General features: G+C 39.3%; 1 protein-coding gene across 1 annotated transcript in view; it reads left to right on the top strand.

Annotated features, from left to right (window-relative positions):
• Positions 1–2,352: 2,352 nt before the first annotated feature.
• MYO16 (myosin XVI) overlaps positions 2,353–24,242 on the top strand; it is a 550,785-nt gene continuing 528,895 nt past the window's right edge. Inside the window, exon 1 of the mRNA XM_087435860.1 lies at positions 2,353–2,434. Within this exon, the coding sequence (XP_087291986.1) occupies positions 2,359–2,434 (76 nt within the window). The 5' untranslated portion in view covers positions 2,353–2,358. The remainder of the gene's footprint in view (positions 2,435–24,242) is intronic.

Genomic DNA, 24,242 nt, shown 5'->3' with positions numbered 1-24,242 from the left:
ATTTTCTCCCCTTGTGTGGGTAGTCTTTTCACTTTATTGATGGTATCAACTGTACAATAGAAGTTTTAAATTCTGATATAGTCCAACTTATCTACTTTTTTCTTTTGCCACTTGTGCCTTTGGTGTCATATCTAAAAAAAATATTGCCTGATCCAAGGCCACAAGGATTTACCACTATGTGTTCTTCTAAGAGTTTTATAGTTTTATCTCTTAGATTTAAATGTATGATCCATTTTGAGATACTTTTTGTGTATGGTATAAGGAAGGAGTCCAACTTTATTCCTTTGCATGTGGACGTCCAGTTGTCCCAGCATCATTTGTTAAAAAGCTGTTCTTTCCCTATTTGCACCTTTGTCGAAATTCAACTGACCATAAACGTAGGGATTTATTTTTGACTCTCAATTCTATTCCATTGATCTACATGCTTATTCTTTTGTTTGTTTGTTTGCTGAGGAAGTTTGGCCCTGAGCTAACATCTGTTGCCAATCTTCCCCATTTTGCTTGAGGAAGATTATCCCTGTGCTAACATCTGTGCCAATCTTCCTCTATTTTGTATGTGGGATGCCGCCACAGCATGGCTTGATGAGCAGTGTGTAGGTCCACTCCCAGGATCCCATCCTGCAAAAAGTCATTAAAGTCCGCCAGAATTTTGATAGAGTTTGCGCTGAGTCTGTAGCTTGTAACAACGTTAAGGCTTCCAATTCGTGAACATGGACTATCTTTCTATTTATTTTGATCTTTAATTTCTTTCAACAATGTTTTGTAGGCTTCAGTGTACAAATCTTGGACTTTTGTTAAATTTATTTCTAATTATTTCATTATTTTGTTGCTATTGTAAATAGGACTTTTTTCTTAATTTGATTTTGATTTGTTCATGGTAAGTGTATAGAAATACAATTGATTTTTGTATGTTGATCTTGGATCCTACAAATTTGCTGAATTCAGTTATTAGTTCTAATAGATTTTTTTGGTGTAGATTCCTTAGGATTTTGCATATACGAGATCATGTCTTTTGTGAATAGAACCAGTTTTACTTCTTCTTTTCCAATCTGGATGCTTTTTCTTTCTTTTTTTGGTCTATTTTCCTGGCTAGAACCTTCGTTACAATGTTGAATAGAAATGGTGAGAGCAGATAGCCTTGTCCTGTTCTGATCTTTGAGGGAAAACTTTCAGATTTCCACCATGAAGTATGATGGTAGCTCTGGGTTTTTTGTAGATGCCCTTTATCAGGTTGAGGAAGTTCTTTTCTCTTCCTGGTTTTTGGAGTGTTTTTAACATGGAGTGCTGTTGGATTTTGTCAAATGCTTTTCTGTGTCTATTGAAACGATCGTGTGTTTTTTGTCCTTTACACTATAATCATGGTGTGTTGCAATGACTGGTTTTCATATGTGAAACCAACTTTGCATTCCTGGGCCAAGTCCTACTTGGTCATGGTGTATAATCCTTTTTCTATGTTTCTGGATTTCATTTGCGTATACATTGTTGCGAATTTTTTATATCTGTATTTGTAAAATACCTGTCTGTAGTTTTCTTTTTTTGTTATGTCTACCTGGTTTTAGTAATACTGGCTTTATGGAATGAGTTGGGAAGCATTTCCTCTTCCATTTTTTGGAAGTGTTTGTGGAGGATTGGTATTAATTCTTCCTTAAATGTTTGTTGTAACACCCAATGAAGCCAAATGGGCCTGGAAAGTTAACATTTAAGACTGGTTTTTCTTACTGTTTGCCAATTCTGGACACAAGAGTTTGAAATACTTTGTAGGTTACACCAAGTCCATGTATATATCTTAGATAACAATATAGGGAAGGCTTTTTTAATTCAGGATTTTATGAAAATTAAAAAAAGATACATTGAGAATGACCAAATCTGTTCCTGATTATAAATGGTAGCCTTGTGGCTAAGAGCCTTGCCTCTTTGCTGATCTAGATTTCCTTTACTCTGTTTCCCAGCTATACTCTTCAGTGATTCTCTGCGGAGATTAGGGCTTTCCTTTGAGATGGCCATTATTTTGAATTAGAATGTCTCTTGGGTCTGTTAGGCACTTGCTCAAAGTTACCTTTAAGGACAAAGCCTTTATCAAAAACATTCTAAGGAGGTCTAAGGTGGCAATGACAGAATTTTGTCATTTTGGTATAAGTAATTATGAGTAAATCCAGATCTGATTACTTTAGGTTTTAATATTACTAAGGCAATAGGAAAAAAAAAAAAAAGATACAGACAGGCAAGTAGTTTGTGCTGCATTTCCCGTTATTTTTTTCTTCAGGCTCTGAGAAAATACTTCTTTGATGACTGAATCTCTGTGAACTGTAGAAGTCTAGGAGTTGGCTCACCGGTTAAGGATAAGAAGATCCAGAGAAGATGAAAGCCAGGGGCTCAGAGGACGGCTCAGAGCTGACGATTAGCCCCGGGAGGAAGAAAAGACAAAATCGTCAAGGTTGGTGAACTGTGGAAAGTAGAAAAAATAAAACAAGCGGTGCCAAAGTGAGAAGGATTGCAGACGTTTACATCATGATATTGAAACTGATTGACGAAATTTCTAAAATAATAAAGACTAAGCACGAGTGTGGCAGGGAACTATAATTTAAGGTTTTCATTAGTTGTATACTGAGAGTAAAAAATATTTTTAAAAGTTTCAAATGTGCAGGACAAGGAGGAGCAGAGCAGGTGCACTGTTGTGGTTTGCAGCCTTGCACCTGTGTGCATGTGGGTTTGTGTGTACTTCAGAGGAGATCGGGCGCGTTCAGGGTGGTATGGCCATAGACTGTGTGTACTTCAAAACAAAACCAAGTAATAAATCTGTGGTTATATCTTTGAAAACAAAGTTGGCTAATTACAAGTTCCTATATGTGTTTTGTGGGTAAGTCTTCATGGAATTGAGTTGGCTACAGAGAAGTTTTCGTATAAGCGATCACTAACACAACACCTACGTCGTTTTTACTACCTTTTTCTTAATGCTGCACTGAGCTTCATAACCACTGACGTTTTTGTAAGGCCTGTAATCCGTAGAATACTCTCACTAGCTGTTGGGTGTAATCTATATCGTTTAATAACTTAAAATACAAGTGACATTTGTTTTATTTGGAAGAAAAAATTTCAAACTTCCAAGTAATTATAAGTAAAGAGTAGAAACTTGGAATGTGTAGAGCTGTCAAGATCTTCTGCTCCAGCCTTCCTAGTGATGCATGAATTCCAGTAATTAAATTCCTGACAAGGGTTCATCTAGTCCCTACTTGAACTCATCTCCTTTGTCTCCTTTGGGTAGACCACTGTCTAATAAGACAGCCCATTCTATATTTTCGCAGCTTTGACTGTTGTAAATTCTTCTGTGTTGCCTCGCCTTAGGTCCTCCCCCTCCATGTAAAAACATTAAGTTCCTTTATCTCTTTTTGTGACATAGTTGCTGAAACTGCTACTATTCTGATTGTATTTCTCAAAATTTGAATTTGATGACCTTTACTTTAATGGCATGCTTTAAAAATCAGCAGTAAAGCTGCATTCTAAGATTGCTAAATTAAATGGGGGTGGGGCATTAGAAGGCTGGTAACAGTGGTTTCACTGAGCGGCTTTTGCTGTAGCAACAAAACATCACCGAAACCTCGTGTCTGCCTATAACAAGCCTTTATCGCCTGATGAGCTTGCTTGAGGGCTGTGGCTGTCCTCTGCAAGCAAACGGGGCTAGGCTCAGTCTCAGGAGTCTTTCTTCCTGGGACCCAGGCTGAAGAAACAGCTACTGTCTGGGACCACTCTTTCCCATGAAAACTTGAGACAGAAGCCTAAGCGAGCAGGCAGAAACACTCCAGGATTCCTTTATCCTCTGCCTGTAAGTAGCATGCTGTCACTTCTTCTCACATCCCATCGGTTAAAGAAAATAGGTCGGTCAAGCCCCAGATGCTTCTACCTCCCGAGAGGCAGGTCAGAGGCCCCAGGGCGGGAGGGGGCCGGGCGGGGTATAAACCTGCTACAAAGAGAGAGGGACAGCTGGGGCTTTTTTCTAATCCAGCACAGTGGTTATCTAGGAGTGTGATTATGGATGATTTTTCTTTTCTCACCTTTTTAGTTTGACTAATATGTTTTGCAACAAATATCAGTTACTTTCATAATTGGAAAAGAGTAACATTGTTAAAGCGTGATAATTTCTTTCAAGTAGGGCATATTTAAAAATGCTGCTTATCCCTAAACTCAGATACTCATTCGTATATTTTTAAAAAAATCTAATTGACATAATGTGCATATGCAACATTTCTACTGTTTTGATCTTTATAGTCTCTTAACTGCATATTAAAATTATCTGGTGGGAAACAGGAGTCAGTCAGACAGACCAGGGGTAGCATGACGATGGATTCTGAACAAGGAATAAAGTCGGGCAAAGTGGTCAAACTGTCTACACTGTGATCTGGGAATACGAGGAGGTGAGAGATCACGTAGAGGTGTCTGCCCCCCATCATCCTTCAAGGGTGCAGGGGTAGTAGCAAATCAATTTTCATATTCTGTTCTTCACCAGTACACACTATTTCTCCATTCAAAAAAAGAGAGAAAAATCTAACTAACAAATATACAGTCACCAACAGTCTTGGAAAGTCAAGTTCTGTATTTTTCAAGGGCCCTGCCCGTAGGCTGTAGCCATCATTGTTGTGTTTGCTCCTGGTTGTGTTTTGCTTACCTGGATTTTTCCTGAATATGACGACAGCTGGCTGGGCTTGTGAGGGATGTCCTCCATGGCTATGTCTCTTGTTGACTCCAAGCTCTCTGAAGTCCCAGAGGAATTCAGGAAACTCCCTTAATGTTCCGTGGTTAGACAAAGCAAGGAAATAGGGTAAAGTTCTTTGACTTCTTCTCTCTCAGTGAGCTGGAGAATGTTCTAGTTGCAAAAGTCAAATATCCCGTTAGTATCATTATTTCATTGAGCATGCAGGTTCCTTGATGGGAAATCATGAAATAAACTTTAAAATTAACTTTATCTCCCACTGAACCATTAAATGTGCTCAGTGAAGAGAGTGTTTCCTCTGCCACTGGGTGAAAATTCTGACGGGCCTGATGACTTTTGTGTTAACTCTTATGTAACAGAAAGACCTAGATCACTTTAATTCTCAACAAAGTTTCAATTCAATGACTTAAAATGCCGAATGTCAGAAAATCATCAATATTTCTAAGCTGACTTAAAGTTAAAATTTTCTCCCTTCTCGCAGTCGGGGCCCTGATAAATGTTCCTGTGTGAGACAGAGAGATTGTAAGAGAGAATGAGAGACTCTTTCTTTTCCTGCCAAGAATTTCTTCTTCTCCAGTTTGTGAAACATAGTATTTAATCACAACAGGTGCTGTGTGTATGACTAGAGACTGGTTTAGTTCAAGGATTAAAATACTACCAATGCCGTGTATAACTGCCATTTGAAAAGTGAACGCTACGTAATGAGAAACTTGTTTATGTAACACACTTTCTAATTGCAATCCGTGTCACCTTCCTATTTTAAACTCAAACAAGAGTTATTATACAAAGTAAAATACTAAAGCAGCTGCCAGGACTGGAAGCCCATTTGAAGACTTTAAGACTGGAAATGACCTCTTAGAAAAGGCGTGTTATAAACAAGGCACATGGCCCATGATTCCATGTCTGTCTTTGCTGGGTTGGTTCCATGTGTTTGTAAAGCATCCCTTTTCTAAGAGAGCTGCCAGTGCTCTCACCAGGGCTCATCAACGTCCATCTGTGCAACTTCTCCACCAAGATGTCTGGTTGGAACGAAACCTCTGGCATCCTGATGCCCATGAATTTTTCACATTCAACTTCAGAATATGGGTACTACTGGTCCGCATATACATCACTAAGAGCACCGTGAGCTTCTTTGTGACATTTTCGTGTCCCAGCTCCTTTGCTTTCTTCTTGGTCCTGTGGCATGATCATAATTATGACTGTGTGTGTTGAGTGTATGTTTCTAGCTCACGTGTATTTTTTTGCTCCAGCATCAGAACATTATAAACATAGTTTCTGAGAAATCGTACCTTAAAATCTTATTGCATTTAGGATTTATGGTAGATTCAAACGGCGTAATGATATTATATTTTTCTTAAAGTTCTGAGGATTTTGTAATCAAAGTATTATTTTCCTTAGGGTCTGCCCTACTATGAATTATTGACCCAGAGATGGTATGCAGTGAATAATAAATAAAGCCAGAACCTAAAAAGAAGTTTCTAGCAAGCAGTCTAACATATGAACTTTTGCTGCCCAAAACAATTCCTAAAATTTTTTTAAAAGCCTTATAATGAAAATAGAGAAATAAGACTGAAAAAATGACCCAGCAGGGGCCAGCCTGGTGGCACAGTGGTTAAGTTCGTGTGCTCTGTTTTGGTGGCCCAGGGTTTGCAGGTTTAGATCCCGGGTGAGGACATACACACCGCTCATCAACCCATGCTGTGGCGGTGACCCCCATACAAAATAGAGGAAGATGGGTACAGATGTTAGCTCGGGACTAGTCTTCCTCAGCAAAAAGAGGAAGATTGGCAACAGATGTTAGCTTAGACCCAATCTTCCTCGCTAAAAAAAAAAAAAAGCAACCCAGCGGATAGACACAATTTAGATGGAGCAAAAATGTATAGAAAAGCTATTTTGCTTCCTGTGAAGAATTTCCTTGCTAGAAGAGAAGATTATAAAATTATTTTCTCTATGGATCCCTCTTTCCTCCCTCTCTCTCTCTGCATTATTTAGGATTAGATTCAGCAGCATGCAGGAGAGAACCCCAAACTAGCCTGGCTTAACCAAGACAGAGGTTTGTTGCTCTGTCACATGCAAGTCCAGAGGTGGCAGCCTGGGCTGGTGCAGCAGCTCGGAGCCCCGGTCCCTCAGGGAGCAGCTCACTCCCGTGCTGTCCTCAGGATGTGGCCTTGGTTCCCTTGGCCCAAGTCCCTGGCACCCATGTTTTCGACAACAGGAAGTACAGAGGACAGAGAACAGGAGTGCAAAGAGCAGGAGCCGGTTATTAAGGAAGGGAGCTCTTGGAAATTGCCACAACTTCTGTCCCATCCGTCATAACTTGATCACCTCTCCCAGCAAGGCATGCTGGGAAGTGTAGATTTTCTTTGGGGCAGCCATTTGTGACAGCTGCGTACACCAGCACAAACGCTGCCCCTGTCTAGAAGGAGAGGGTGCGGTCTCTGCCGCCTGCTCTTCTGGAGACCGTATGAATTGTACTTAACAACAAGGGTTCAAATACTGATTTTGCCACCTCTCTCTTAGCCTGAGCTCCACATATGTGAGATGGGGAAATACTGCTTTCTCAGAGTTATCGTAAGGTTAAACTGCAAGACTGCGTGTAAAATATTGAATAAAGAATTACTTAATCAGTAAATAATGGAAGAGATTCTTTGTATTATTGGCGCCGCATGTCCTCCCCCTTGTTCCTCCCTGTCCTGCTGGTTCCCAGTGGTTTTCGCTGCTGCCCCTCTTTCTGCCGCCCACTCTGTACCCTCCTCTCTAACACCCTGGCCCTCTCCTTAGCTTGCTCTGTCTCCTTGATCATGCCCTCCTCTCTGCTCTATCCTCCCTTGTCTCCCTCTCTCCCCTCCATTCCTTCTTCCTCCTTTCATTTTTCCCTCTCTTTCCTCCTGCTTCTCCCCTGCCCCTTGTCTCTCTTTCTCTTTCTCTCTCTCCCTCCCTCTCCTCTTACCTCTCCCTCTCTCTCTTTCTCTCTAACTCCTTGCTCCTCCCTTCTCCCGTCCTCCTGACCTAACCTCTTACTTCCTTCACTCTTTCCTTCCTGCTCCCTCTAGTTATTGGATAGTAACTCTTGTGATGTGAGTCACTGGAGAGACCAAGTAAAACAACAAGACGACAAACTACTGCCCTCCAGCTGCTCACAGTGTGTAGGTAAACACACAATTACAAAATAACGTGTTTTAGTAAATGCTGTGTTAGAGCTAGGAGAGTCTAGGATCTGTAGGCTTAAAGTCCATTTAGGGATAGCTTTCTAGGGAGCTGTCATGCAAGGTGACATCTGTGCCTGATCTGATTGTTGGGTAGGATTTATGCGCCCTGGTGAGGAACGCGGCAGGAGGGAAGACAAAGTCACAGCTTGCACAAATAGGCAGAGAATTGTGATTGGGTCATCGCAGGCATTTGGCAGAGTGAGAAAGTAGGGTCCAGAGAGGGCCCTGGCAGGAGTAAGCAGGAGCCTGATCCTGAAGTCCTTATGCGCTAAGCAGAGGAGTTTAGACTTTCTTTCTACAGCAGAAGCTGGCAGACTTTTTCTGTAAAATGCCAGAGAGTAAACGGCTTCCACTTTGTGGCCCATGCAGTCTGTCTCAAGTGGCTACTCACCTCAGCCCTTGTGGTGTGAAAGCAGCCCTGGGCCATATGGACGGTGCATGGATGACACATGCAGACCATATAGAAAGGGCTGGGTTTGGCCCATGGGTCTTTGCTTGTACGACTCCATTGAGAATCTTGCCCTTCATCTGTTTTTGATAAATAAGTTTTATTGGCAAACCGATACCCCCATTAATTTAAGTATTGTCTAGGGCTCCTTTTGCGATTTTTGTGACAGAGATTGTACAGACCTCAAAACCCAAAATATTTACTATGTGCCCTTTGACAGAAGTTTGCCAGTCCTTGCTGTAGTGTTTGGGTGTTTAAAGCTGTGACATAAGGAACTGGAGTTTTAAAAAATTATTCGGGAACTATTATGGAGAATGTCTTGGAGTAAGGAAACAGTTAGAAAGCTTTGTGGCATAGATAATAGAGACTGAGGACACTGGCTATGTATAATTATGATTAGAGACATAGTAAGAGTCAAAGTTTTGTTTTTAGGGGCTAAGAGGAAAACTGACATTTATTAGAAAACATAATTGATAGGCAAACATGTTCACCCTTTTGCATGTGTAGAATTTTGCATATATGGAAATCATCTAAGTCATCTCTGTGGCAGGAAAAAGCATTCTATCAAAAATGATAAAAATTATCTGTCTATTGATTGAGAGACAATTTAAATCACTCTGCAATTGCACTTTTAATGTAATTTATATTCCTAAGCCCCAAAGAAACTAATTTCTGCTATAATATAGATACTTCTGTTTAGAGGATAAATAACATTACAAGGATCTATTTGAAACCAAGGTATAAACACTTGAGTTTTCCATAGGTAATGGCTACAAAATTTTATGTAAGTGGATGTCCTAGAATGAAATGTTAATATTCTTTTCAAAATTGTGTGGTTGATTTTGAAATAGAAATGTTGGTTCTGGCAGTTCCTCCCGGGAGCATATTACAATATTATTATTCCAGCGTTTTCATGCTCCTTCCAACATGCCAGCAGGGCAGTATTTCCTCTCTAGAGACCTCAGTTTCAGCTCCAGCATCCTCTACCTAGCTTCTACCCAAACTCCGGGAGTCATAGCTGCATCTTGCAGTTGCCACCTCTGCTTGATACCTTAGTATTTCCTTTTTATCTTTTCAGTCCTTGGATGTCTAATTATCAATTCTTTATGTCTAATTCCATTGAGACACCAACTGGTGTGGCTCTGTCTCCTGATAAGCACTGACTGACACACCCACCCTCTCCTGTCCCCAACATTTGCGTCACTGGGATGAAGGGGTGCTTGATGGTGAATTCTCTTACCCTGTTGTGCTCTGCGGGGCTGGAGCAGAGGGGAAAGGTCCGGATCTTTTACCAGGGCTGGAGGTCAATAGTAGGATCATATCTGAGGAGATATGTAATGAGTGAAAAAAATCATGTCCAAGAAAGTCATCAAAGCCAAAGGCTTGAATCAAATATTGTTGAGTGCTGGAATGGCTCTCAGAAGGCCCTGTGCTGTCATGTGTCAAGAGCTGTAACACTCAGAATTGAGGATTGATTTTCTGGGGTATTAGGAAACATTCAGGAATGTGCTGAGGACTGTTCTTTGCCAGTAACTTGTATTTGGGAAGCAGGGAGTACAGAGTCATGATGCCCAGGATAGTTAGTAGTGGGAGTTGGGGGGCTAGGGGAAAGCACAGGTAGATATAACACCAACCATTAGAGAGGTAAAGAGAGAGAGACCCAATGGGATCCTCATGCGCTTCTGGGCATCTTGGGACCTGGGATTGCAGTGGTAACCCATGCCCCACGAAGTTCTCTATTTGCAGTTAAGTTTGTGTATTCTCATTGATGTGACATAGCTTGTATCTTTTGCCTAGGTCTCTTGGAGTCTTTCCACCAATCACCATTGCCTTTGGGACAAGCTTAATAACTAAAAATAGAAGTTATTAGAAATTTAGTATCTACAAGGATAATCCCAAAGGACGGTCAGTTGGAGCCTAGAAGAGAAGCCAATCTGTATACACATTAAAGATAGAGGATTAATGCTGCTGATTGAATTCCTATAAATGCTAACGGCAAGTTTTTGGGGTATCTCCAAAAGAAGAGAGTGCTATACAGGAATTAAGATGCGTGCCTCTCGTTTGAACATTTTAATTAATAGATGACATCTAACAAATATTTCAAACCAATATTTAAAATGACTGCTATCCATCAGTAAGGTAACTTGGAGTTTTTGTGGTTTGGTTTGAGATGGTTAATGATAACTTATAGATATAGGGATCTATATGAAATTGACTGATTTTACATTTTCCTGAGTGGGAAATCCTGTAATTGAAATACATAATAAGTCAGTGTTCAACTCTTAAAAATATAGATAATAAAAAGGAGTCAAATAGCTTGTCTATACAGATAAACATAAAACTATAAATTGAAGAATTTTCATGATAACATTTTAAGTTAGTTAGATTCCTGAAATTTCTTCTTATAACCCAAGCTCATATCTATTTGTTTACATTTATATCTTTCTTTACTAGACTGCAGTCTCTATAGGGGCGAGGGCAACATTTTGTATTTCTCTCTATTCCTAGTCCTCAGCATAGCTCCTGGTTGTTAATTTTTTGAGTTAAATGAGTGAACTTGAGAAAGTATTGTCCTATAGAAACTATAAGTGGTTTGATTTTTTAAGGCTAGATTATAAATACATATTAACACACAATGTTACTGAATTATGGTAATAGTGCTATAACAACAACAAAACAACGCTACCAACAACAATAAGCAAAAGAAAAGAGTTTTTTGAGCACATTTGTCCCTATAGCCACCAGCCCTCTGGCACTTGATCATAGGTGGATAGAGTGACCAAAGGCACACTTATTACACTGGAATTCTCCAATTTCTGGCTGTGTGCAAGGCTGTCAATCATGCCAATAGAACTTTCACAAGGTAGACAATGTTGCTAAAAAAAAATAAGAGAGAAGCAGAGAAGTATTTTAAATGAATATACATTATTAGTTTATCTTAGATATTTATTTTAAAATATCTAATTGTGCAGTAATTCTTAAGTAAGTGTTCTCTATCCAGATTTTTGCTATTCAAATAGATTTCAATAAAACTTTTGAGATTGAGTTTTTGGAGGAAATTATCCCTCGATTCTATCAAAAACTTGGGAACTGAATTATGTACAAAACATAAATAGCCAATAGCAATAAATATTTTATATTGTACGTTATTGAATTTAGCCCCTACAGGATAAAGGAGGTATGGCTAATTATGAAAGAGAGGGCAGTAGGTATGGGGAAAAGGTGAGAAAGAACATTCTAGAAAATATTCTACATAAGTATATCAAATAATTATTTGAAATAAAAGCAATGAGTATTTTTAAAGAATGGCACAGAAAGCTCTAATCAATAGGTGCTGTAGGGCCGGCCCCTTGGCTTAGCAGTTAAGTGTGCATGCTCCGCTACTGGCAGCCCGGGTTCGGATCCCGGGCGCGCACCGATGCACCACTTCTCCGGCCATGCTGAGGCACGTCCCACATACAGCAACTAGAAGGATGTGCAACTATGACATACAACTATCTACTGGGGCTTTGGGGAAAAAAAAGGAGGAGGATTGGCAATGTATGTTAGCTCAGAGCCAGTCTTCCTCAGCAAAAAAAAGAGGAGGATTAGCATGGATGTTAGCTCAGGGCTGATTTCCCTCACAAAATAAATAAATAAATAAATAAATAAATAAAACTGTTTAAAAAAAATAGGTGCTGTAATGTTATTTTCTATTTTCTTTGAGAAAGAATAAGTAACTTCGTGTGTACTTCAGCAAAACAGAAAGTGTTCAAATATTGTAAACAGTTTATAAACTTGTAAGTGAATAAGGAAAGATTAATTTAAAAGTTAGATTTTTATAAGCTCAACCTATAACCTAAGACTCTACTGTTCCCCTCTCTGCCTCTCCCATTAGCCTCTGGCTGTTTACCACCTTACACCCTGGGTGCACATCAGCCAATCTTTGCATCTCACGGGCTCATTACCACGTCCGACAATGGCTGCTGCCTCTGCTGTTTCTTACCTGGAATGGCCTTCTCTCTAGTTGGAACAATTCACTCACGTCAGGAAATATTAAAACAATATCAATAAAGGAGTTCTAATTAATGCTATGGTTTGCACATCCTGAAATACTTAAATGTAAATGTGTACATGAAACTTTGATGTAGGGCTCTCCTGAGTACAAGTCCACAGACTGGCAGTCCAGTTGTCTTTTTTCTCTGTGATTTCTAGGTTCAAAATTCTTCAGGTTAATCTAGAACTGAAAGACACGTGTACAACAATTTGAGTGCAGAGTCTTCCTAGGTTTTAGGAATTTCCCTTAAATCATTTTAAATCGTTTATCTTCCAACTAATTGAACAGTATTCTTTTGAGCAACCTTGTGTTTACAAAGTATTAAGCTTAGTTTTCATAGTAATAACTCTTTTTGTACTCAGTCCATCTGTTTATTTAGTTAAATTTTGTAACCATACAAACAAGTACAAATGGCACATTCATATTTGGGACCAAAGGTAATTCACTCTTGGTAAGCTCACATTTCTACAGGTGGGAATGGAATTCTCTGGGCCAAATGGAGACCAGATTAGTGGCAGTGTGTACCCAGGGTGTCACCAACATGGATCAGGATGTTTTAAAGAGGGAATGGAGGGCATCCAGTGAAAGGAAATCAGTTAAAAACTTCTCCTAGAGTAACCACTTGTTTTGTACAATTCAGCAATTCAGAAAATAATATATAGACACATTTAACATTTAGACAGCTTAGACGGTCAAAGATATTGAGGAAAATACGTGTATTTGAATTGATGTATGTCTTTAACACGTTTATTTCTAAAATACAATTTAAAATTCTTTTTTCTGTAAGCAGAAGATGTGAGAGATATTTTAATTAAATTAACTTTATATTGGATGAGGATATAATTCCCCTGTGGATGCATATGATTAATACAATAAAAGTAATCATTTTGGGGCATCATTTTTTGAGTACCTATTTTAGATAAGTAAAAAGAGAAACAAGAACTTATTAAGAGTATTACGATTCACTAAAATCATACGGTAAAAAGGACGAAGTATATGTTACCTAGTACAAATTTCTAAAGGGAGAAGCACATCCTGGTAATATAAATATCATTAGAGATTTTGGACTGTCAGGACCCTAAATCGTATACAGATGACATACGCATATAATGTGCAAGCTAAATTGAACAAAATATTCAAACTCTATTACTATCTAATTCTTGTTGAAAGATGTTTTCCAGTAATTGAGGTGTCTTATTTCTACCTATAAACCTCCACCTTCTTCTTGCCTATTTTTGTATATATCACCCGTATTTCTTATTATCACGGTCCCACTAGGGTTTCCTCTCTTTCCACTCTTTCTCACAGGGTAGCGCTAGGCAATATTATGAAGCAGGCAAAGTATGTCAGCACTGTTAGAATCAAGGGAATGCTTCCAGCATTCCCAGTGAGTTTATTGAACTAACACATATTAATTGTTTCCATTTGAGAAACTGTAGATTATTTAGATACATTCAATAATATATTTTCTGTGTACCATTAAAGCCATTTTGGGGTAAGGCGAGGACCTAGAATTTTTCCTAATTTGAAAATTTTTTTATATAAATTAGTTCAGATTCCCCAGTACTTTTCATCAAGATGGTTTGATTTTCAGAGCCTTCACTTGATGGTTTGTGACTATTTCAGATTCAAAAAGATGATGGAATGTGGTGAAAATATGTTGAACTCAGTGATTAAACACGCTGAGTCATCTATTCCTTACTCTTGACCTTGTATCTCAGTCTGGTTCCATTCTGTCCAGTTCCACATCTACGTTTTCAGCCTATTCTAAACGAGGCATTCTCACAGATACTGGAAGTACAAAGTGAAGTAGACAAACTTCTGAACTGGAGGATCCTAAAGGAGAAGGAGGATGTTCCAACTAGAGAGGCAGGTGACACACCCCTAGTGAGCCCCCAGCACACTCAAACCCAACCAGGGGAACAAGGAAGATTTAAACAGAACATTTCAATTCATAGTGTAAATACTAGGAAACTGTTGTGGGAAGAGACAGCAGGGACAATTGCCAAGCATCCTCGTATACTGTTTTGGAGATGGCTGCCATGTCATGTGAAGATGGAGTTGAATCTTGAGGGATGAGTAGATATTGGCCAAATAAAGGATTTGAGGGTGTGTAGGGGGATGGGGTGGGAGGTAGAGATAAAGACCCTTTCATACAAAAGGAAGACAGAAGCTTGCATTAGGCATTATTGCGTGGAGTCATTGCCTAACAGTTTATGAATGGTTTGGGCAGGTGAAGAACGATGAAAGTATCACCTTCTTTGCTGACCTCCCGGAATTATAGATCATCCACCCCAAATGGGATCGTGTATGGAAAATCATTTTTTAAAAAACACTAAATTGCAATATTATTATAATATTCAGCTTTAACATTGATATTTTAGATTCAGAAAATGTTATAGGTCAAGTATATGAGTAAATATTGGAATATTAAAGAAAACATTCAAAAAGAAATAATATTTGAGGATTTGTGAAATTGTATGGTGTTTTGGCTATTACGTTTTAAACAAAATGATAGGAGCAGTAGTGATTGCCTTGCTTTCATTTCTGCTTTTTTCAAAAAATATATGTAGATATTTCTTTTGTACACATTTATTTTATTCATATTTTTGATCAAAGAAGGTACTCAGGATGTAATATAAGAGCCACTTTTTGGAGAATATCCGTAAATCATCCTGGGGATGGAAAAAGGACCCATATATCAAGTTGACAAGGTTGATAGCGTTGTTCACTCAGAATTCCTGTATTCAGATGCAAAGGGTTCTAGAAGAGAGTTTACTTAGACAGAATGGCTACCCTGATACACAATTATAACATTATTGCGGGTTGCTAAAGCTTAAAGTATCAGTACATTGCAGATTTGAACCTCATATTTCGGTATGAACACCACAAGTATGCATAATGGACTTGCAATATTATAATCAAGTGATATAGCATTATTTTTGAATAGTCAGAAAGGTGGTATATTTTATTTTTGTTACTTTTTCACAGAAACTAATTTTACAATTATTTTAAATGAAATTGTATCATGTATTATTGCATTAATGTGGGCAAATATGGAAGAGGATTTAATGAAATGAAAATAGATCCATTGATAAAGTGTTGGAATGATTAATGATAATAATTTATTCATTTTTGGATTTTGAATTCCTCTGTAATTTTTCTAAATTACAAAGCTGATTCTGGCACAATGTAGAAAATTTGGAAAACAAAGATAAGAAAAATAAAGGAATTCATGTTGTCAATATCACCAGGCAGAGAACAATAACTGGCAGCGTTTTGGTGCCTATCCATCCAAATATGTTATTTTACAAAAATATATTATTTTACGCTTAAGATATCCATTACTTTATGGAAAAGGGGAATCACACTTTTTGGTAATTTGCTTTTTCACATCATTTATTGAACTATAGTTTGATTTAATTTAAAAATGCTTTAAAATCCTATTGAGAAGACATTATCAAAAGATTAAAAATGAAGTATCCAAAGCAAGGAGTGAATCTCTGAGATTTATTCTCTGTTGAAACCATTTGTGGATCAATTTTAATAAATATAATTGGATAAAGTTATTTGTAATGTCTGTGATTTCTGATCAAACGTTATTTGAAATCACGCATATGTTTACTAGAGCAACTTGGGACAAAATTCTATGACTTACAGCTGTAACAATTATTACTATTACTCATCACTTAATTTAATATTTTTTAAGTTATTTATTTAAAGAGTAATAATAGATTGAATTCTGGTCTTGGAAGTTGTCCAATAGAGGTACAATTTATCAATATATTTAAGGCAAAGTCCAAGATTCAGTGGTTTTCCTCTCCTTAGCCCTATAACAAATTTGTTATTTAGTTATAATCAAGAACTTATTAATTTTCCCTTGTAATTCATGTTTACTAAGACTAATAGTAAACCACTAGGAAGATATTCTAAGAGTCATTAATTAGATTTATTTGAGCTTAGATTTATATTTAGATAAAAATATAAATAATTATTTTTAAAAAATTATAATAAATTCAAAGATGGAGCAATAATTTAGTTGCTATTTATAATAATGCCTAATATTCAATAAATTATTTTAAGCTCCCAAGACTCAGTCTGTAAACTGAGATGGATGAATTGTTCCAGGATTCAATAAGTTAACAAGCAGGAAAGGAAGGCTACCTGTGTGTTATAGTCACCACTTTGCTTGTTTGGGGAAGAGAAGATCTCCTAATTTGTACTTTGACAAATGTGGCTATTTCCCAGGCTGTACTGATCACAGAAATTGTGCAGACATGCATCATTGCTTGCTAAGTGTTAAGTAGACCAGTTAGGACAGAAAGTGACATATGTAAAATATGGTTTGTTCTGCAGCATTTTTGTCCTACAGCAGGAGCAGACTTACATACGTTTATTAGAACGTTAAAAAAACAATAAAAAGCAAGACAGAAATCAGAGAGCAAAACATACTGAAGAAAAGAGAAAAAGCGAATAGCCTGCCTCCTTCCAAAATGACAACAATACACCCCAAAACTAGAAAGATCTTTATAACAAGAGGAAGGTTCAAGAAGATATTGAGTTACAAAGACATTTTTATGGTAGTCTTGAATTATATTTGCAAATGGTTCCACTTCAGCTCTTCCAGACACGAGGTAGGATTGCACTTTCTAGGCCTTTTGTGGTTGGGTGGCACCATGTGATGAGTTTGGGCAAATGAGATGAGAGAGAAAGTGTTACGTGTCTTTTCCGGGGCATTTCACTTACTTGTGGTGTGAGGCCTTGGGCACTCTTTTTCCTCCCACACGATGACTGGCAGTATTCAAGAATAAGCTGAATAGTGACCCCCTGCTCACCTCTGATGGACAAGTCACATAGATGACAAGTAACCTTTGGTTGTTTTCAGCCACTGAGGGTTGGGGTTGATTTCATCACAGCATAATTTAGCTCGTTCTTACTCATAAAATGATTTAGTGTTTATGTATTTTGTGTACACATTTTGGAATAGATATTGACTAAACGTGTACTCTTCCGTGTTTGATCATGGAAAAGACATTAGACAGGTGTTTCAAGGGCCCAGCCCCATGGCCAAATGGTTAAAGTTCCATGTGCACTGCTTGGGTGGCCCGGGTTCACTGGTTCGGATCCTGAGCGTGGACCTACTCCATTCACCAGCCATGCTGTGGTGGCATCCCACATACAAAACAGAGGAAGATTGGCACAGATGTTAGCTCAGGGTGAATCTTCCTCAAGCAAAAAAAGAAGATGAGCAACGGATGTCAGCTCAGGGTGAATCTTCCTTGCCCAGAAAAAAAGAAAGGTGTTTCAAGGGCTAAGGCAGTGGCAGGTAAAGAGAAGCCAAGAATAGTGGTAGACTGGATTAAAACTACAGTTACTACACATCTCAGGTTTGGGGGACAGTCCCTGATTGTAGCTGTTGTCCTTGTGTAATTATCAATAGTAATTTCTTTCCCTCTCAAGGGTCCTGGTTTGGATGATGAAGCCTGTTGTAGATTTACAAAAACCACATGTTGACTTCTTTATCCTTACATTTTCCTATTGAAGAGCTTGTGTGATTTATTATTACTAACCTGATTAATATGTTTTGGTACACTTCCATATTAGTATGATACATTCCACGTCTTATATGCTGTCTCTCTCAATTTACTAGCTCCTTGTGTTTTCGTTCATACACTATTTCTTTTCCTCTGGATTATCATGTACCAGTATTTCTTTAGCTCCTTACTTTATACCATCTTGTAATAAACACAGTGAAATTTGTTATTTCATTAAATCGTTATTAGTTTAGCCAGGAATCACTATAACAACAAAGCAAATACCAACATAGAGTTGTCTTCAACCCAAAAAAGCAAATGACACCCAATATTCATCATTTAAGCTTTTTCAAAGTATTTTCTAGGGCTCTGGGTCTGACTAAATGTATTTAACACCTCATTCTTTCTTTTCTTTTTTTTTAATTTTTATCCAGAAATTGCATCTATCTATTTTAAAAATTTATAAGCCATTCCAAGTGTTTTCTGAAATCATGGCTCTGGAAAATTGGGGGCAATTTGGAGACAGTAGTCCAAATACAGTCCTATATTATAGACTTGAAAATGGGGTTAAGATATCATGAATTTATTCAGATTAACTTCTCAAGTTCAAATTTCTTCAGAGTAATTCTCTCAAATGCACCTTCTTCCTTAGCTCTTTACCTTTATTTCTAAATGTCTATAATGACTATCTATAGAAGTAACTATTTCATAATCTATATTATTCCCATTCAAAGAAATCATCAAGTACCTGCGATCATATTGATGAGAAACTTTTGGGTTCTTGAAGAGAAATATCAAAAAGCCTGTGTTTTCTAAATAGCATATTTTTAGCATACACTAAATTACCAGTATATTTTTTCCAATGCATGCTAAGAAAAAAATGTAAACATTCCATTTAAAATGTTATACATTTTCACAAAGAGCTGTAAAATCTGAGTCTTACACAGTGATTCTCAGCCCTTGCAAGGCACTAGAATTACCTCAGAAGTTTTTAAAGAATAGTAATGCCTGGTTTCACCCCTGGAGAGTCAGATTTAATTGGTTAGAGCCTAGCATTGGTGTAAATTTGAAAGTTCCCCAGGTGATTCTAATGAGTAATCAGTGTGGAGAAACACAGTTTTAGTGGATCCCAAACTTTGGTGTGCACACATTTTGGGTTGAGTTGTGTCCCCAAGAAGATATGTTGAGGTCATAACCCCTGGTAGCTGTGAATGCGACGTTATTTGGCAATAGGGTTTTTGCAGATGTAGCTGGTTAAGACGAGGTGATGCTAGGGTAGAGGGCCCTGACCCAATGACTGTTGTCCTAATAGGAAGAGGAACATTGGACACAGACACACAGAGGGGAAACGCCATGTGACAATGTAGAGGCAGAGGAGACACCAAAGCAAGAAGGCTGTGTGGAGATGGAGGTGGAGATTGGAGGGATGCATCTGCCCCCCAGGAAGCCTGAGGATTGCCCACCACACCAGAAACCAGAAGATGCAAGGAAGCGTTCTCCTCAGAGCCCTCAGAGGCAGCACAACCCTGCCAAGACCTTGATTTCAGATTTCTAGGCTCCAGTACAGTGAGAATGAGTTTCTGTTGTTGTAAGCCACCCAGTTGTGGTACTTAGTTACAGCAGCCCTAGGGGACTGATACAGTGTGTTATGGTCATTTGTTGAATTTGTTAAAAATAAAGAGGTTCAGTCCCTGCTATATAAGTACTTAAACTGAATCTGGTGTGGGTCATGGGTTGCGGAATTTTTCACTTCATTCTCTAGTACCCTGCGGTCTGTGGGCCAGCAGCGTTGACATCATCTGAGGCTTGTTGGAAAAGCAGTCTCAGGTCCCTAACCAGGTCTCCTGAATCCAGTCTGCATTTGAACAAGACCCCAGGTGATTCCTGCGCACATTGCAGTTTGAGAAGCCTTGACTTGAGGGGAGATGAGGCACCCCAAAGCATGACCTGGGTTGCTGTAGCCACGAAAATAATTTTTCTGTGTGTATGTGAGGAAAATCAGCCCTGAGCTAACATCCGATGCCAATCCTCCTCTTTTTGCTGAGGAAGATTGGCCCTGGGCTAACATCCATGCCCATCTTCCTCTACTTTATATGGGATGCCACCACAGCACGGCTTGGCAAGCAGTGAGTCGGTCCTTCCCCAGGATCCTAACCTGTGAACCCCGGGCTGCCAAAGCGGAACGCACGATCTCAACTGCTACACCACCAGACCCGCCCCCATGAAAATACTTTTTAAGATGAGTTAGAACTTCAGTCTTCCATGAAATTTGGTCAGTTGTTAAGAACAGAAGTTTTTTTCCTAAACAAAAAGAAAGAACAGCCAGTAATTGAAAACAGTTAAAAATTGACTTCAACAGAAAATATTGATTCACTTGCTTTTTTTGTGTGTGTGTGTGTGAGGAAGATCAGCCCTGAGCTAACATCCGTGCTAATCCTCCTCTTTTTGCTAAGGAAGACCGGCTCTGAGCTAACATCTATTGCCAATCCTCCTCCTTTTTTTTTTTCCCCCAAAGCCCCAGTAGATAGTTGTATGTCATATTTGCACATCCCTCTAGTTGCTGTATGTGGGATGCGGCCTCAGCATGGCCGGAGAAGCCGTGCATCGGTGCGCGCCCGGGATCCGAACCCAGGCCACCAGTAGCGGAGCGCGCGCACTTAACCGCTAAGGTACGGGGCCGGCCCTCACTTGCTTTTAAGAGAAAAAAAAATCTGGTTTTCAGGTTCATAAATGGTTAATGTCTCCATCCTTTCACTTTGAGTGCTAGGCTATTCTTTTTCTTTTTCATTTTTAGCTTACAGTCAATGGCTTTTCATAATGATTGGAAGGAAACATAACAACAAAACCAATTTCATGACTTATTTTTCCTGACAATACTGGACAATGCGCTTTAGAGAAAAAAAGTATTTGGATTTGGGTTTTACTGCTGTTGAGCCTTCGTTTGTATGTTAACTGCTTTCTCTTTCTTCTTCCCTGTCCTTTTCACTGTGTAAATGACCTACTTTGAAGTTTCAAATAAAAAGAAGTTAAATAGGCTTTTATTTGGCTCTTGATTCTGTCTTTTTCTAGCAAATTTGGAAAAGGTCCTGACTTTGAGTATAACATGGCTGAGTGTAGAAAAGAAAAGAAAGAGCTTATCCTGTCTTCTCTCCTTTTACTGGTACACTCACGAGAACTTTTCTGGCTCTAAGGGAAAGCAATAAACCTGCCAATATTTGCACTCTATGAATAGAAGCATTTGAGTTAAAAAATAAAAAATAAGAGAGAAAAGATGTTTACCCACTTTTTGAGACATAACAAACCTTTAAGGGAGCAGAGTGTGTACGTGTGTGTGTGTGTCTGTAGTTAGCTATTGTAGAGGAGAAAAAATAATTTTCCCTCTATCCCCCAAGCTCTCAGCTGAGACCCCTGTAATAAAAGACAGATTAACAAGAAAAAAACAAACAGAAGTTTATTAACATGTATACCTCATGTAAACACAGGAGATACCCAGGGAAAAATGGGTCACTCCCCGAAGTGGCTTACAATTCAGGGTTAAATGCTTTGTAATAGGGGAAGGTGAGAGGAGTGTAGGCCTCTCAGGGGAGGGTAAATGATTTTTAGGAAAGAGGAACGGGGTCTCAGAAGAATAGATGGGGGGTATGATAGTTTGTGACAAAGTGTGTCTGGGTGTGGTGTCAACTTCTAACCTCCTCTCCTGTGACAAGACTCAGTCTTCCCTGGTTCATGAACTCTGGGGTGCGGGGATTTATGACACTGAGTTCCTTTTGGAGGATCTGTCTCTAGGCAAATAGAAGAGTTCGGAGAAAGGCTCTCCCTGCATCTGCTGTTTTCCAAGTGCCCGCAGCTCAGAACAGTCGACATAGGAAAGTGGGGTGGCGTGTCCTGAACTCCCACAGTCATCTTTTGGGGTGGCGTACTCTGCTACTCTTTACTACATGGGATTCAGTCTATCATCGATGCTTTGTTACCAGCATGGGGTTATTCTCAATAGGATTTGATGGCAAAAGGTTGTTTTTTAATCAAGAAACAAAGTATACTGCAGGTGAAATTGAAGACTTTTATACAATTATTCATTTGTTTGAATTTGTGAGTCATTGTACTCTTTTCCAGAGGAAATAATAACTATAGTTCCTTCAAAATAAAATACTCCGTCTCTCCATAGAGTTATGCTTAAACTGAACTAGTTTGATGATCCCTCTGTTGCTAGTTCTAGTGAGCATGGATGGAATAGAACAGCTTTCACTTTGTAACAAGGAAATTCATATTTATACTATTATTTCAATGTTATCTAATAGGGTCATATTTTCTCCCTTGAAACCTATCCATACATGAAGCGTGGTTAAGTAAGGGCGAATATAAAACTTAAGAAATGGACTGACAATTCTCATGTTGGGGGAAAATTTGTTATCAGTTATTTAGTATGAACATAACATATAGGGGGATTAAAATAAACTAAAATTTTCAAGGAACTTTTTTAGAGGAATTTAAGATGAAAACATAAGTTTTAATGCTGGTATGATTTGAGCTTATGAGAGGTGCAGGGAGAGTGCTGGAGTTGGGTTATCCAACAGAACTCAGAGTCCTGGTAAAGGGTTCTGGGAATACGTTACCTGGGGACGGAGCTACAGGGACAGGCATGAGCTGCTACTGAGAACACAGGGTTTCCTTGATCTGGACACATCGAGACACCATTAATGACAGAATGTACAATCTGTTCTTTACAATCTGAAGCCTTGCAGATAAATGGTTTTCCTGTGTATTTTGACAGTGAGGAATACAGACTCTGGCTTACATAGTAGCATATTTTGACCTATGACCCTGGGAAGTTGTTACCTAGAACGCTGGACAAACGTGGACTGGACTAGCTAGTGAGGGAGTTGATAGCTCCAGCCCCAGACCCTGCCTTCCTCAGACCCTATCTATGAATCCACCAACCCAGGCCCCCAAGATCAGAGATCACCACTACCCCTCAAACGTCTGTGATGAAGTTGCACTTAGAATTTTACTGCAGGGAGATGTCTCCTGGGCTCCCACATGGCTCCCCGGTGCTGGACAGTGAGTCGGGCCTCCTGTCCAGCAGAAGTACCTCACCCCACCTACCCTCTGAGAAGAATAAAGTAGCCCTGCCATCCAGGAGCTGCCTGGGACACACAGCTTGGCTGTGCTATTCTTCTGCTGAACATAAACAATTTTGCCAAACACCAACATCAGACACTCTGTGTCTATGGTAGATCAGGGCAGGAATGAGATCCCTCCATTGTCCTGTATGATTACAGACAAAAACATGAACATTATTCAGGCCACAGAAATTAATCAACATCCGCTATGCTGGTCAACATAAGCGACACTCAGATCAACTACAGCTTTAGCCTTTTTCTCGTCTTCCCTCCTAAGAGATACGATTTACTGACATCCAATAACAGAATTAACCAGCCCTGATTGTCTAGTGGTTATGATTCAGCTCTCTCACCACCCCTGCCCAGGTTTTGTTTTGACACCACCTGTCTGTCAGTTGTCACACTGTAGTGTCTGTGTGTTGCTGTGATGCTGAAAGCTATGCCACTGGTCAAATACCAGTAGGGTCATCCATGGTGGACAGGTTTCAGCAGAGCTTCCAGACTAAGACAGACTAGGAAGAAGGATCTGGCCACTCACTTCCAAAAATATTGGCCATGAAAACTCTGTGAATAGCAGTGCCGGAAGGTGAGAGGATGGTGCAGAGAGACCGGGCAGGGTTCCCGTCTGCTGTCCACAGGGTCGCCAGGAATCGGAATCCACTCGATGGCACTAACGATCATAGAATTCACCCAATGTCCTGACATCATCTGATCCAAAGCTCTGCTTCCTGGAACCTACTCCAGATTACCTAATGCCGAAGCCCTATAATAAGTCCTTTTTACTGAGATGGCTCACAATTCCCTGGGTATGTGTTCTCCCTCACTGCAATGAGTGAGTTATCAAACTTGTTCAGCTTCAGGAGTATCTTGTCTAGAAAGCCTTGACATTCTCTCCCCACCTTCATGCATGCTTGTTTCCCTCACCTTCTGACTAATTAAGCCACTTCTTGAATCCCAGCTGGTTTTTTCTATTCTTGCCGGCCACTCTCCTCCCTAGCTAGGTGATTAGTGCTCTGCCATATTTTAACAAATATGTTGGAATCTGTACACTGGAGGATTGGCTCCGATTTACCTATACTGGAATTCCCATTATCTGTCCCCCTGATGGCACACTTGGGTGCTGAACACTTCAGACCATTCTGGAACTCAATGCCCAGACATGTCATTGCATGCTTTGGCACAACCCTCGT

The sequence above is a fragment of the Ceratotherium simum genome, chromosome 10, assembly GCF_057802395.1.
Source record: "Ceratotherium simum simum isolate JZ-2026a chromosome 10, ASM5780239v1, whole genome shotgun sequence".
Classification (NCBI taxonomy): Eukaryota; Metazoa; Chordata; class Mammalia; order Perissodactyla; family Rhinocerotidae; genus Ceratotherium; species Ceratotherium simum.
This window is presented reverse-complemented; position numbering and strand designations above follow the sequence as displayed.